Source organism: Mytilus galloprovincialis, chromosome 4, assembly GCF_965363235.1.
Source record: "Mytilus galloprovincialis chromosome 4, xbMytGall1.hap1.1, whole genome shotgun sequence".
NCBI lineage: Eukaryota > Metazoa > Mollusca > Bivalvia > Mytilida > Mytilidae > Mytilus > Mytilus galloprovincialis.
Window position 1 is genome coordinate 87,116,490 of NC_134841.1, and position 15,917 is coordinate 87,132,406.

At 30.2% G+C, this 15,917-nt stretch overlaps 2 protein-coding genes across 4 annotated transcripts in view; one reads left to right on the forward strand and one right to left on the reverse strand.

Annotated features, from left to right (window-relative positions):
• Positions 1 to 6,335, forward strand: part of LOC143073278 (uncharacterized) — a 39,615-nt gene extending 33,280 nt beyond the window's left edge. Inside the window, exons 11-12 of the mRNA XM_076248689.1 lie at positions 2,853 to 2,955; positions 4,244 to 6,335. Of these exons, the coding sequence (XP_076104804.1) occupies positions 2,853 to 2,955; positions 4,244 to 4,478 (338 nt within the window). The 3' untranslated portion in view covers positions 4,479 to 6,335. The remainder of the gene's footprint in view (positions 1 to 2,852; positions 2,956 to 4,243) is intronic.
• LOC143073277 (small ribosomal subunit protein mS39-like) overlaps positions 5,625 to 15,917 on the reverse strand; it is a 43,573-nt gene continuing 33,280 nt past the window's right edge. For all 3 annotated transcript variants that reach the window (XM_076248687.1, XM_076248686.1, XM_076248688.1), the window contains exons 17-25: positions 15,290 to 15,368; positions 14,378 to 14,468; positions 13,629 to 13,723; positions 12,238 to 12,317; positions 11,707 to 11,778; positions 10,649 to 10,702; positions 9,375 to 9,438; positions 8,475 to 8,565; positions 5,625 to 8,252 (exon numbers count right to left, since the gene is read on the reverse strand). In XM_076248687.1, coding sequence (XP_076104802.1) covers positions 8,236 to 8,252; positions 8,475 to 8,565; positions 9,375 to 9,438; positions 10,649 to 10,702; positions 11,707 to 11,778; positions 12,238 to 12,317; positions 13,629 to 13,723; positions 14,378 to 14,468; positions 15,290 to 15,368 — 643 coding nt within the window. In that variant the 3' untranslated portion in view covers positions 5,625 to 8,235. The remainder of the gene's footprint in view (positions 8,253 to 8,474; positions 8,566 to 9,374; positions 9,439 to 10,648; positions 10,703 to 11,706; positions 11,779 to 12,237; positions 12,318 to 13,628; positions 13,724 to 14,377; positions 14,469 to 15,289; positions 15,369 to 15,917) is intronic.

The window sequence follows — 15,917 nt, forward strand, 5'->3', positions numbered from 1 at the left end:
ACCTGAATATGAATGAAATATTTATAAACGTTAAGCAAATAACTAATCAACCAGTTTCGAAAATTTTTGTTACCATACTTTGACACTGTTTTTTTTTTTTTGCCCTGAAACGTATTTTGTAGTTCTCTTGATAACAAGGTGATTTTTAGTGTGTATTCGTCCTTCTAGAGGCTTGGTGCGTAGCTCTGGAATTACTGCTTATGTTTTCAGTCGGGAATATCTTAGAGTGTTGGTCTCTTACTTTTCGTTCCACACGTATGCATTCATGTATTCTGGTCTTGAAAGAGTTGTACTGTTTATGCATAAAAATCAAATAAAGAATTTGATTAAGAAATTGCTTTACCTTTTTTTTTTATTAATTATTATAAATGTTTATATTTAACAGTGAACTAAACCTTTCTTTTATTCTACAACAAAAGATATAGATTGGATTTTTTAAAAATTTAATTTCAATTAACATTTATTAAAATTCCTAATCGAAACATGACTTGCTATGTCGGTATAATCATTTCAATAGAAAGTGTGTTTAATTTATTGAATTGTGTTGTATTCTGTTGAGTCTTATTACATAATAGTGAAAAGTTTAAATAAAGTTTTATTTTCAATACATCTATTATAACTCTTGTGCCATTAATGTATGTTTTGTTTCGCCTTGAAATGATTTCAAGTTGACGATCACAGTTGATACAAAGTAATAAACTTGGCGAATAAATTTAGTGTCATGCAGAATTAATTATCGGTATAGGAGTTTCGCCATTTACACGATTAGATAAACGAATAATTCACGACGGATATGAGGAAAATGCCTACATATTATTTGTTTCCTACGTCTGGAATGCAAAGGAAAAGGTTCACTGAGCTATACTGCATTTTCGCTTAAAAGAATCAAAACTCCTAACTGAATTTTCAGTCTCGTTGAAATGTCTACAAATTGAATTTTGATCTGCATAATGCATTTTGCGGTAAATTGTCATCTCCTAGAAACCCTCAAATCTCAATCGAATTAAGGGTATTATTATTTTAATGAATTTGAAGTTGAACTAAATGAAATAACAGAATGACAACTATTGTTTATACACTTGTTCTTTCGATATTTAAAGCTGTGTTTTTATTCATATGCGACATCTAATATTTATTAAAAACTTATTCTAGCTTTTATTATTTTGGCTGGGTAAACCTGGAAAACGGTTGATACTATTTCTAAAGTAGCTTAAAAGGTATCTGAATAATTATTTCTTGATGAGAAATGTCAAGTCGAAGAACATTGATAACACTTCATGGCCATGACATTTTATCACTTGCACAAACGCATATACATGATTAACACTTACAAATAAACAGTAGACACAAAAATTATCGTCTTTTTTATTATCAAATCTTCAATGTTTAGACATCCTCTGCACGTATGCAATCATGTTGAAAACAATTTGCAATAGAGCGTCCGGATAATAATATTAATAACAAAAAATACCAATAATGTTAAAAGAAGGTCATATAATGTTATATTTTTTTTTTCTTAAAATAACAAACAAAAATAACAGCAGGCTTGAGTTGTGTTGGTTTGAAAAAAAAATAACCAATGTTTTTGTGGAGGTAAACAACTATTGGCTTTGGTTCCTTGATACGATGGAAGTGTTGCTTTTCTAATGTCGCGGCTCGTCTAGGATCATGTTTGGTCCAGGATTTGATTACTTATATATCATTTTAACTTCAACTCTGCTAAATAGCTCGCTCCATTTCTGACATTACAACAATGAAAATCTTTTGTCACATATGAATGTTTGATCTCTCGAAAATATTCAAACAATCAATCACAATATTAAGTTAAGAGAAATACAGGGGATGACTATAAAGCAATTCATGGTTTTAGACCTCGTAGAAAATTTCCAAAACTCGAACATTTTACAATTACATTTTATAATATTGATGACGACCCTCCAAAACCGATGAAAAAATCACTTCTGCCGATTTTTTTGTTAGGGAGTCGAATACGTGAACTTCACAACTATTTCTTAAATTGTCTACAGGAATCCTAGTATAAAGCAAAACAATTCAGTCCCTTGAAAATGCTAATTATAATTTGTAATTTTCAGCATCATTGTTCAATTTAATTTTTTTTTCATCTGTATATACTCTTTTATGTAGTTATAATTTGGAGATGAGCAAATTTCTTGGAGGTTAATCAAAATTATTAGTAATCATTACGTTTGGTAAAAACAATCATAACATAAAATATGTTGATGATTGTCCTTGAGAGAAAGAAACACGACGTCACTCACGTAACTTGCACGATATCTATAGTGAATTGTATTTATGATGACATAAATTGTAAAAGATGTTGTTGTTTGCCGCACAATATAAGACATTAGATTAAGTTTATTAGAGTGCAGTTGCATTCTTTTATTGTATACTGCCATCACATAGGTTGATGTAAATACTTAAGTGCTTAACAATGGCACATATAATTGCTTTACAATGATCCATAAAGTTTATTTCAAATTCGTGTTATTGAAACTAATAAAACAACAACCTTGTGGCTTTTCTCGTATGCCTTGCTATGAGTAAAAAAACATAAAATCTGATGGAAATGCATAAGTATATATTGAGCTAAATCGGAAGCTGTAAACGTATGCGAAAATATCAAAATGGAGAACGAATAAATTTTGTGTCAGAGACAAAAGCCCGACCAAAGAGCAGAAAATAGTCGAAGGCCACCAATGGGTCTTCAATACAGCGGGATTTTCCCGCACTGGGAGACTTGCTTCAACTGGCCCCTAAACAAAAATGCATACTAGTTAAGTGATAATAGACGTAATACTAAACCCCAACACTTTTTTTTTTTGTCTTTTTAGGTAAACCAGTTGCTCTACACGATAAGGTTGCAGCGTTAAGGTCTGAAAAAGAAGGAGAAGCAAGAACTCCGACCCCTCCGCCACATCTAAAGGCAGCATTAGGGTAAGTAAACAAACCATTCTACTTTATCAGGAGACTGGTATTTATTACCTGCTAACCATTATCAGGTTAAAAGTAAATATGATATACTTTTATGAATAAAGTTCAGCTATTACTGGTTATTTTTCAAAAGGGAATGAGATGAAGACCAGGAATAAAATCACTTTTGTTTACTTTTTTGTGTGAATTTGTTTATGTACATGTATTGATTTTGTGTTATGGATAGATAAACAGGCACTTGTCTAAGATTTTCTTTCCCTATATACCTTATTATAGCATTAATGAATATAGGGTTATTTTTTTTCTGAGATAAGTGCTTATGGATAGATAACCCTTATCTTTTGCTTTTCTATTATTATCTTTTTGGATCGTAAGTAAGCATTGAAGCCTTTTATGCATGTCAGTAGCACGAAGTGACTTTTCTTTATAGAGGGTATCCAAATAACTTCGTATGGGACTATGAAAATTTGAACAGATTTGCTCTTTCAGTTTCAGAATAGAAGAAATCCGAAAATGGACCAACTTGAGAATCCAAAAATGGTTTCTGCTGGTCGTATTTTTCGCTAATTAGTGTATAAATTACCTTAGGACAAATCGCTTCCAATATTGTACATGCATTTTTAGAGAGAAAACTGCATATATGTCACACTATTTGTCATAATCAGATGAAGTTTGATACCAAAGAATCGATACTATATTAAACTTCTAGTTTCTGAGAACCCAAAATGCAGTAGCTATGTGTTACGGACTGATGTAAACCAATATCCCCCTACTTTGAATCCATATTATCATTCTTTCCCTTCAGATGATATAGCATCAATTTTACATAGAAAGGAAATGCGGAATTAATCAACATCAGTTATTGCTTATGACAGCCATATTAGTTTTTATCTAATTGGAACAGAATGAGAAAAGTTCATAAAATGGTCTTTCATGCACGGTTATTCCAGTCCAGTTTATTGAAAGGCCAGAAAAGCTTGCGAGATTTTGAAAACGAATAGGTCAAGGACATCAAGGGATGGCAATAAATCACATTGCCAAATAGAACAAAGAGCAACAATCCATATTTTACATTACATAAAAAGCCAGGAGTATTTAAAGAAAGAAGTATTAATAACTGTTTTGAAAAGGACCAGATAGAATTGATCGACAGACATAATGATCTCTATTTATTCATCATTGAATTTGTTGACAAAAATATCTTAAATTAAACACTTTTCGTTTATAAGTAGTGTCTATTCTAGGGCCTGTCTGTGAAATATGAAGAAAACACTTTTAGTTTATGTTTTAGATCTGGTAGGAATCAAAGCTCAAGTCCAACAGACTTTCTCCATAAAAAGAACAAGAAAAGACTGGAGGCAACAGTTTGGTCCCAACCAAATGACATAGCACCTTCACCAAAGTCAAAAGTTTTACAAAGTGGTGCTGGGAAATCTCAATTATCCCCCTTAGCTAATCAATATGGACAAATGACGACCATGGAAAAGAAGACTTTGGACAAGACAATACATAGTTTGTTACATTGATTCAAATTGGATAATCTTGTGTTAAAAAAAACTGTGTTCAAATATTGTGTTGTGCCTAACTTTCTTGGTACAAAAATCTATTAATAAACTTTCCCATTCATTCATTCTTTTCCAACCATATATTTTAGAAATGAAAAATACCAATGAAATTAATGACATTTTTTTTCAAGCTGATAATCTTTTTTTTAAATTGTACAAATATACATATAACAAATAGAATGGTTGCATTGAAAGTTGTCTCATTCTTAACACAATCAGTATCAGAAAGTTGTTACACTAAAACTTAAAATTCAAATAAATATCAAGGTTGTGTAAAGAAATGAAATGGTCACAATTTCAAATACTCATTACATTAAATTATTAGTATTCAAACAAAAGAAATCATTTAATTACAAATTGAATCTTCATTCTGTTTCAGTCATCAAACTGCAGGTAATGAATTAAAAATCTCTTGTAAAATATGGCTTATAATCAAAAATACTTGTAACTTTTCTGAAAAAAGTCAGTTTTCTGGATGCTGTAAAATGCTTCAGTATATAAAAGAGAGGGGGTTGGAGGGGTCCTGATCCCGAAATCCCGGAAGGTTCAACCCCGAAATCCCGAGCTTAAAAACACCTGATCCCGACGTCCCGAAAAGGGTCCTGCCCCCCCCCCCCCCCCCTTCAAAAGAAGAGGTTGCAGGAGAAAAGTGGTACTAGAGAAAGAGTAAGATGCAAACAATTGGTGAAGTTAAAGATTTTTCTTTTTGAACAATCTGCAAGAATCACTAAGTCAACAATGTCAACACCTTAAAAATCTAATAATATAATCTAAGGTGTTTAATTTTACTTTACCAGTTTGAAAGGCATCTATTATAGTGCTTAGAACTTAAGGTTGAAGCAGAAAAATCAAACAGGTGCCAATATATTCAAGGGTGAATGGCTTCTACTCCTGAAAGGGTTATTGTGATCCCTGAAATTTTGCTAGTCAATAAAAAAAAAGCATTTGAATTTTTAAATTTGAATAGAATTGATTGATATGTGCCTTGCAATTTGCATAAACTATATTTTTTTTGTGCCTATAATAAATGAAATCTTTTTTTATATTTTGAAGACTATAAGTGATATACTTGTTTCTTGACCTGAAAGGGGCATTACCTATGTGATGTAAAAAAGAAATTTAAACAAGATTTTTTTGTTCAATCATTCATGAAAGTGAAATAGTGGAATGATAATTCACTTTTTTTAGCAGCCATTTTGGTCAATTTTGTCAAAATAAGCTAAGAAATATCGCAAATTAATTATTTACTTGCAGGTGAATTATTCGACTTCATTGAATCCGTATTCGTGTGATTTTCAATTTAACCCTTAGATAGAGATGGGTTATGCATGAATAAGGCATGTTCAGTTATTAAAACGAAAAGAATGTCAACATTGAAAATGAAACAAGAATTAAACATTTGATAGAGCAATTCAATCTAATTTTATGAAATCAAACAGACCTAGAAAATCCTAATAGACTAAAATACACACCAAATGCTGATACATAATATAGAGCCCATGTATTGTAAATTGTTTATTTTAGACTTTTAATTATTTTGATATACGTTTTGTATGTTATAAATCAAATATGAGAATTTGCATCAAATTGGTAAACATGAATTTTACAGCTAATGCCCCTTTAGTCAAAGAGCAATCAATCCTATGGAAGATTTTCAATACCATGTAATAAAAACAATATAATGTATCAATATTTTTATACAATTTTCACAGCTCATGTAGCACAGTCTTATATGTTTATATGAATATTTATGAACCCCTCCCTTTGGTTGTGATACTGTTATTATTCATGTATGTTAATAAATTGTGTTATGTTTAATGTTGTTTTTGTTTGTTTGAACTGTTTATACAGCTGCATCATTGAATTAAACTGAGGTGATTTTCTTGACATATTATCCTTTAAACATTTATATTCTTGCTGTGATTTTCACACTTGTAAAATATTTCTTTGATATCTTTTTTCTTTCTAGCAGTTTAATATAAAAAGAAGATGTGGTATGATTGCCAATGAGACAACTCTTAACAAAATACCAAATGACACAGAAATTATCAGCTGTAGATCATTATACAGCCTTCAACAATGAGCAAAGCTATAAAAGCCCCAAAAAACACAAATGTAAAACAATTCAAACGAGAAAACTAACTTCCTAATTAATGGACTAAAAATTGAACCAAAAACAAATATGATACACAGCAACAAAAGACAACCACTGAATTACAGGCTCCTGACTAAGGACAGGCACATACATAAATAATGTGGCTGGGGTTAAACATGTGATCAGGATCCAAACCCGCCCCTTAACCTGGGACAGTGCTGTAACAGTACAACATAAGAACGAAATACAAAAAATTAGTAGTTTTTCCATGGATGAGAAGTCATAATAACTCCAATTTGTCATCAGTAACAACATATTTAAATTGTATAAGCATCGATGAAATGGTCACAAATTTTTGCAATGAAATGAAAAGAGTGTCATCTCCCAATATATCAAAAACAATAAAAATCCTGAAGGGTTATAGTGAAAAAGTCAATATCAAACTTGACCTCCATTTTGTAATCAGTAACAACATATCAGTAATTTGAAAACCATTGGTGGAAAGGTTCATAAGTTATTGCACAGAAAATACAATTTTCAATACACCACAGACCAATATGGTCAAATGGTAATAATGAAAATCATCAATGTGGAAACTGAACACCATTTTACCATCAGTATGGACTGCAACATATCTAAAAGCATGGGTCGCAGATAAGTAATCTACACTCTGGATCTTTGATGTCCCTAATCAATAGCATGAGGCTAACCTGTATTTTCTGTATTCATATGTTTCAGACTATTATTCCATCCTGCTATACCAATTTATTTCTTACTAAGAGATATAACTGTTACCATCTAAATACTGTATTATTTATTAATTTTATAGCAATAAAGCTGGCCAAATAAACTCATACATGCTCCTTGTTCGTTACAAAACTGTCCTCTTTATAGATGAATATTTGAACATAGGCATGTGAATGGGAAATCAATTTTTTATAGAATGTTTAAAAATTCCTAAATTTTAATTTAAAGGATCTTTAAGATGCATAAATTGTGGCATTCCATCGTCTCCACATTGGAATTAAGATATCTTACAATTGATGAACATAGTCAATACAAATAACTGATGCAAAATATTTTTTTTTAAATCATTGTAGCTATTTTAAAGTACATCACTTCATTAAGGTCTAAATTTTTTAATTCTGTAAATTTTTGATTTGCATTTATTATTGCGATATCTAAAAAATGAGAAATAATGTGGGATAAATTTATTTATGCAATGGTGCAGAGAAAATAATGGTCATCAAACTTCAACATGCAATTTTTGCAAAGCCTATCCTGTTGCCACAATAACAGCACCCTAAAAATTTCTGAGTTTACACCTATATTTTATGTTGGTTCAAAGCCATGCAACAAAAATTTAACAAAACTTAAGATATTTTTTTCTTTCATCTGAACAAAAACCAAAAGTGTGTGAATACTGTTGCATTAAGATTGACGTAAGAAGAATATCAATGATGCAGAAGACAAAATATCACTGTAAAACTTTATTATTGTCTACTGTCAATCACAGAAAACTTATACATGTACATGTATTTGACATTACTGTTATTAAAATGACCTTCAAAAATCATCACAGTTCTAGAAACAAAGTTAATTGTTTTTCTATTTGACCTTTTATCAACTGGTTACCACTTCTGAAAAATAAAAAAAACAACATGTTAATTAACATGAACTTTTCTGACACTTAAATGTTTCGAACGTTTATGTCACATAAATGATTTACTTTTAATAAATTGTATAAATTTCTAAATCGAACCCGTACCAGACAATACCATTTCAAATATATGAAGGTACATGTATAAGAGAAAAACATTTCCTTGCAAAGATCCTATCTTCATTAAACTATGTAAACATACTTTCAAGGTCTGTCATATCCAATTCTCTCAGCTGTTTCTTGTATTTGGCAAGGCTAGGAAAAGACTCAGTTGACATCAACTTCAAACAGGTCTGAAAACACAAAGTATATTGATTGAACATCTACATACTGTAAACCAACTATTTTCGTGAGCGATTTATTTTCGCGACTTTCGCAAGCGATTTATTTTCGCAACTTTCCCAAGAAGAAAAATTGCGCAAAAATAATTTGTTGCCAACTTTTTAAACTTAGATCTTTCTTTATTGAACTACACCAAGTAAATTTTAAAATCTCGAAATTAAATTGCCGCAAAATTGGCAAGAAAGGACTTAACACCAAATATAGTATCCGCCAAAAAAAGGTTGGTTTACAGTAGCAATAATTAAAAGTCATATATAAAAAAAATAGGTCAAATGAAAAGCAGAATACATTCTGTAAAAGAAGTTCACAAAACGGTCAACAGTGGGACTCCAAATGTCAGAATCTTAAGGCTTGTGAAAAAATTCAGTTGCGTCACAACAATTATGTCATTGGTTATTTATTCTATATTTGGGATGGTGTTAATCAATCAATGTTTTACTCTTAATGCAACTCCATAATTTATTCTACAGGAAGAGATCCAAAACCATTAGTTAACTGAAAAGGCATACATATTGATTGGATGTTGTTAAAGAATTTTTCATGTATTTTATTTTTTTTATGAATTCATTGTATATTTAGTAACATATAGATTATCAGGTTTAGTAGAAAAAAGTATAGAGTATGTACTCAGACGTGATATATCTAATTTTAAGTAAAATTTTGTTTCTTCAAAACAAGAATTCTATCAAGTACTCCAGTTAGATATTATAACATTTTACATCTCAGAAGACAGTTTGATTTCTAATACCATGCTACTTACTGATGTTTTATCCACATCTTTTTCTTTAATAACTTCATCCAATAACATTGTCACTGACTCCTCACTAAAAATTAAAAAAGAATCAAATAATCTTTAAATCTGCTGATCTTGTTTATTTTGTTCTATGATATTAAATGGCCATTCTGTTTTCCAACAACCAAATCTTACATGCTGAATAGTTTTTTAAAAATACCTAAAAGTATTTTTTTTGTTTTTGCAAATATATGAAAATAAGCAGTACCTTGGTACCAATGCTTACTGATGACAATAAAGCTACTACAAACAACTGTATATGTGATCACAGGGCAGGATGTGTTCAGCTGTTTAGGAGGTATCTTTCTCTAAAATTGGTCATTTTGAGGGAAAAGCTTAAAACTTTAAAGACATTTAAGATTTTCCTGATTATTAACTGAACATAAACCTGACAGCCTGTAACTAGTTGTAGTCACTAATGCAGCTTATATCAATCAGAGAAGTTATATCCAAGAAAGTTTAGGTCTTTCACAGAACTCCAGGACTTCTTAGCAGTTCTGTGTGTTCAAGTTAGAAATGGGAAGTCCCCTCCCCCAAAATTACAATTTTTCTCACAGAAGTAGAATGGGAAAGACCCCTTTTTGGCCCCAAAGTCTAGCATTTAAAAAAAACCCAAAAAAACTGTAAACTTATAGCCAATTATTGTAAAGTTGATTACTTTAGTTTCATAAATATGGGCTGTTTTTTACAATACATTGCACATGCATCAGGTACTAACATCATTAATTCATGCAAAATTAATAAAATCTTCACAAATTTACCATGTGTGCTTATTTTTAGATGTTTTTTTGTCTAAAATGGAAGTGGCGGCACCTGTGTTCAGTCTTAATATTGAAATATATGTTGTATTTGATGGTGATACATATCATACATAAAGGTTAAGACTGGACACCAATGAAGCCACTTCCTTTTTTGACATAAACCATCTGAAAAGTGACATTTTGTGGTATATTTGATAGATTTTTCATATCTGAACTTGAATTTAGGCGTTTTTAATTACCAAATCAGCTCAAATCTTTAACATAAACTGCTTGGATCTACTGATGAAGACACAAATGTCAGAAATCAGGTGTACTTCAAATTTTAGGCCAAAATAAGCCGTTACCAGACCTTCTCCTTTCAATTTTCAAAGTTAATAATTTGGGTTCTATAATATTTTTATAAATTATAAAAGTACATGTAATTTTGTTATCCTTTTAATAGGAAACTCAATAAACCATCAAAAATATCTTGCAACATACCTAATCTGTTCTGTAAACCTTCTTTTGTGCTTTGTATACATCATTAAAATTTTCCTAAAATAATAATATAGCAAGCTATTTTAAAGATTCTTTTTGTCTTTTTAAAGGATTCTTTCACAAAAATATAAAATCTATTCCTTGAAAATAAACATGTACATTTTTTAAATGGATTTCTTTGTGATTGTGATCAATGCAACTTCTATACATTCAAACATCTTCAGTCACATTGACTATTTTATATTGTGTGTTTCGGCAGACATATGCTACATGGTATTTCTGACTTTATATTTACATTATGGATTTCAGTGTCACACACTGAGTTTACCTAAAGATCTGTTTCACAGCTAGGTGAAAAAAAATAGTTGTGGCAGTCAAGTGGATTGACTTTGCAAAGCTAGCAGCTTATCTGAGTGTGTGCATAAAACAACAAATTTAAGTTTCTCTTTGGTAAAGCATGAAATCAATCTTGTCTGTGTCCAATAACTAATGAATAAACAACTTTAAATATTATTAACCAATTTATGAAACAAAACGTTTATTGATTAAACAGTTTGGTTTCTAATAGTTACTAATAAACAAACTATTATGTGCCTATTTGTTAGTAAAGCAGCTGTAAAATACAAGACATTTTGATGGCAGATCTATTACAGTCTCTATTAAATTTATTCAAAGTCACTACAGTTTACAGTTTAATATATTGAATTTATAAATATTTGTCTATTGGGTTAGGCTGTATGTACTCTTAGATGTCGTTTTGTTTCATTTTGTAGAGTTGCAGTCATTGACATATAAAACCCATATCTAATTTTATTCATTACAATTTAATTAAGTTAAAAATTCTTAAATAAAATGTAACTTCTCCAAATGTTATAAATAGCAGACACATATACATTATATGAACTACAATAATGTCAAATAAGCACTTTTAAGTGTAAAATTTTAACATAAATAATTTCCTTCTGCTTGCATGCTTTAGACTAGGATTTAATCTAATTTAGTTACTTATCTTTAATAATAGTGGTATATTCTATTTGCCTTAAAACTAAAGATTTACTTACCAAGCTAGTTCTACTTGATTGGCAATGAGACTAACTTTGATAAGTTCACCTACTAACACTCCTGATGTCAATCTGTAAACAAAGGAACATAATAACTCTATTACTTTGTTATTGCAGTAGAAAAACTAAAACTAAATGTGTCAGAAAAACAGGAACGGCCCCTCTCTCTATAAAGCTTGAAGCCAGCTTAAGATTGAATGTTGTTTGTCAAGGTATTATAAAAAACAACAAGCTGTATAGATAAATACTGAAGGATCTGATACATTTTAAAATAACACTGAAGGACACAAGGTTCTAGAACAACTAAAAATTCAGAAATTATTGCGTGCATTTATTATGCTATTTTGTCATTTCAGATAAATGATTTTAATTTTTGCGATATGGAGAAAATCCTTTTTTAATTTATATAAAAAATTTCAAAATGCCAGTTTAAATTATTGCGATTATTGCCCTGTTACATTTTTTGCGATAATAAAACATCACATTAATTTCTGATTTTACAGTACATTGTGTGATTATGCTAATACATACACAAAAGTTCCATTTAGCTGAATATTTTCTTCCCATCTGTTAATTACCCATAGGATTGTGTCAACAAACTTTTGTTCAAGCTGAAAAATAAAATATCACAAAAAATGAATTATCAATGAAATATAACTCCTACTTTCAAACTCTGAAAAGTGAAAATGCATAGAGTAGAGAATAATCTGGTCATAATTCTTATTTAATTATCCAGAGGAAACACTGGAATTATTTTAAAATGGTTAAATTTGTATACAAATCCTTGTATCAATACTTGGTTCTAATCATTGATTATTTTCAGAATATTGGTAAAACAATGCATGAATGTTTGTATCCATAGCTGTTAAAAATAAATGTTTAAGCAGATCACAATCTAACATGATTTTCATTTTAAAATTTAAGCATTTCTTTTTGGTTTATATATTTAAGTTGTCTGCAATAATAATTATTATACAATTAGAGTTATCTCCCATACTATAATAATTAGAATTGTTTCCATCTTTATCAAAATTAGAGTTGTCTCCCATACTATAATAATTAGAGGGGTAAATTCAGTAAATAAATATACGTCATCAGGGACCGCCCATTTGGGGGAGAGCTTTCTATGTAAAACTGAAGTCATGTGCTTATTTGATTGGTAGATAATGTTTGTAATAAATATTTTTTGGTAGATGGATCAAAACTAGAGTTGAAAAAAAATAAGAAATAAATGCTGAATGTATTAATTTTTTTTACTACTGGGTTGAAAAGTAATGGGGGTCAGTATAGGAATTCAGTGCAAATCTACATTGTTTGTAAACAAGGCCACGTGAATGCCCAAAAATGCCGCATGACCCTATGTTTTTATTGTTGCAAAAGATGGGGCTACATTTGTACTTTCATGAATGATATATGAAAGTTTCTAGTTTCTAAAGGTAAATCAGCTATAAATTTAATTCAATGCATAGATTAGCATTAAAGTCAATGGGAGATTTTTTACTGAATTTACCCCTACAATTGTTTCCATCATTATCAAAATTAGAGTTGTCTCCCATACTATAATAATTAGAATTGTTTCCATCATTATAAAAATTAAGAGTTGTCTCCCATACTAATGGTATATAAGCTTCTATTAACTTCCATTAGTTAGCAGGTACTGTTAATTTAGAAATTCCTGGGTGCATTTATTATGAAATTTTTAAAGAAAGGACTTAAATGTATTGTGATTTAAGGAAAAATCTGCACACAAATATAAGTATCAGATATAAGAACGCGACTTCTTATTATTGTAGTCTTTATTCACTTGCATTATTCATGTTTATAAAAATCTGGTAATAGTTTCTGAATTTAAAGTATGTGATTTTGGACCAGTAAAATATATGCTATGCGTGGTTGTAACAAAGAAAAAAATCAAGACTTGCCTCTTCTGGGTGTTTCTTCTTTGATACTAACTGGAAAAATGGAATCATGAGTTGTGCATGTTTTGGTCCTGTTATTATCCTGAATACTATAAAATCTGTAATAAAAAAGATGATTTTATGGAAACATGTCGTAATTAATTAAATATAAATATCAGCAATACATTTCGACATTTTCTTTGGAAGTTTTGATATCCAAACCAGATAAAAAAAAATGCCAATCTGTTGATATTAAACAAGAATGTGTCCCAAGTACACGGATGCCCCATCCGCACTATCATTTTCTATGTTCAGTAGACCGTGAAAATGGGATAAAATCTCTAATTTGGCATTAAAATAAGAAAGATTAAATCATAGGGAACATGTTTACTAAGTTTCAAGTTGATTGGACTTCAACTTCATCAAAAACTACCTTGATTCATACAAAATGGACTTCGGTCAATGCTTTTACACCCCAATGAAGTTACAAAAAGAAGCATTCAATTCTTAATTGAATGCTTCTTTTTGTAACTTCATAGGGTTGTAAAAGAATTTACCATGCACACATTTTAAGAATGAAGCACTTCCACACTTCATACAAAATGTACTTCGGTCAACGCTTTTACACCCCAATGAATTTACAAAAAGAAGCACTCAATTCTTAAATACAACTCAAGAAATACACATCTTATCTTTTGCATGCAAACCTGTCTTTTAAATTTAATCTCAAACATGTACAAACGGCTGGTCATTAGAAATAAATATAAATTTACCTGACCAAAGAGCTGGTAAATAGTGATAGGCATCATATAGATCAATGGCTCCTAGAATATCGTAATACACAGAGAAAGTTGGTGACCATACCTGAAACAGACAGAAAAAAGTCAAAAAATCTAGGCATTTGTTTAAATATACTAAAGAAAATTATAACAAAATGTACCATGTTGGTTACTGAGTGCCTCCTTATTGATCTCAAACAGAAATGGAATACTGTAATTTCCGAAAATATTGCGCTGTTAAAATTATGGCATAAATGGTGTGAGTATGAACAACCTGCATTCAGAACATAAACTTTGATTTTCCTGTATAAAATTTTCACAATCACATTAATAAAGATCTCGCATATTTGCCTGCAATTAAATATCGCATTAACAATTACCTGCCTTAATTCCTGAATTGTGACTTTATTATATTTGGGATTATTTATTTTTATCAATAACTGTATTTTTTATCAAATTTGTGTTACTGTTTGGTGCAAATGATTTCATTAAGAAAAATGCAATGCTTGCATAAAATCATTCTGTTCTGTTAAAATATCTTTCCATTTTATGTTCCTTCCTGAATGATTTAAATTAGTCGCATTTACTGAAACCCTAAATGTATGATTTTTTTTATCAATTGTTGGTGTTTGACCACTTCTTACTCCAGCCCTATTTGCTTTATTGCGGTGGACAGTTTTCTTGGATGAGGAAGCCTGATTGTGCAGAGAGAAATATGACCTTGGCATGAAAACTTTCCTAGTCAAATTAATCATAATGGTATCAAACACACCTGCCATTTGCAGAACTACATACACTCTCCTTGTTGACAGGCTAGTAATACATCAAATGAACTACTTAGATAAGTCGGCTACTGTCACTTCTAAATATATTATATTCTCACTTTATCTCTAAAGTATAACTTACATTTGGTGTCAATCTGTGATATAACTCCATTATCTTATCAATATGTTCAAATTGGCAAATCAACGTTAAAAATATGTTACTGAAAATATAAAAAACATATGCTTAAATAAACAGACATCAAAATGAGGGAGGAATACAGCAGCAAAATAGCACTGGTATACAATTAAAACTCATCAATTTACACATTACTCTGATATCTTATCAAACTTAATAAAGCATGATTGCTGAAAGCACAGAATCAGTGAAGTTCTTTTATGGTGAACAATAGCTGATATATGACAACATTTGTTTGAAAAAATGAAAAGTAAATTCATTAAAACATAAATGATGATCACACAGTAAATAGACACATACACATACATGCTGTGAGCCAAGGCTCCATGTTGAAAGCCGTACCTTGACCTATAATGGTTTACTTTTACAAATTGTGACTAGGATGAGAGAGTTGTCTCATTGGCACTCATACCACATCATCTTATATCTATATACAGAGCCTGTTGACAGGTTTTAATTTGAAGTCATTTGAGATGAAGTTATTTCCCTTGGCCAAACTGGTTCATTTTCTTATTTTACTAGCTAAATAAAAACATATGGTGCAAGCAAGTCTGATGAAATATTCTTACGAGAT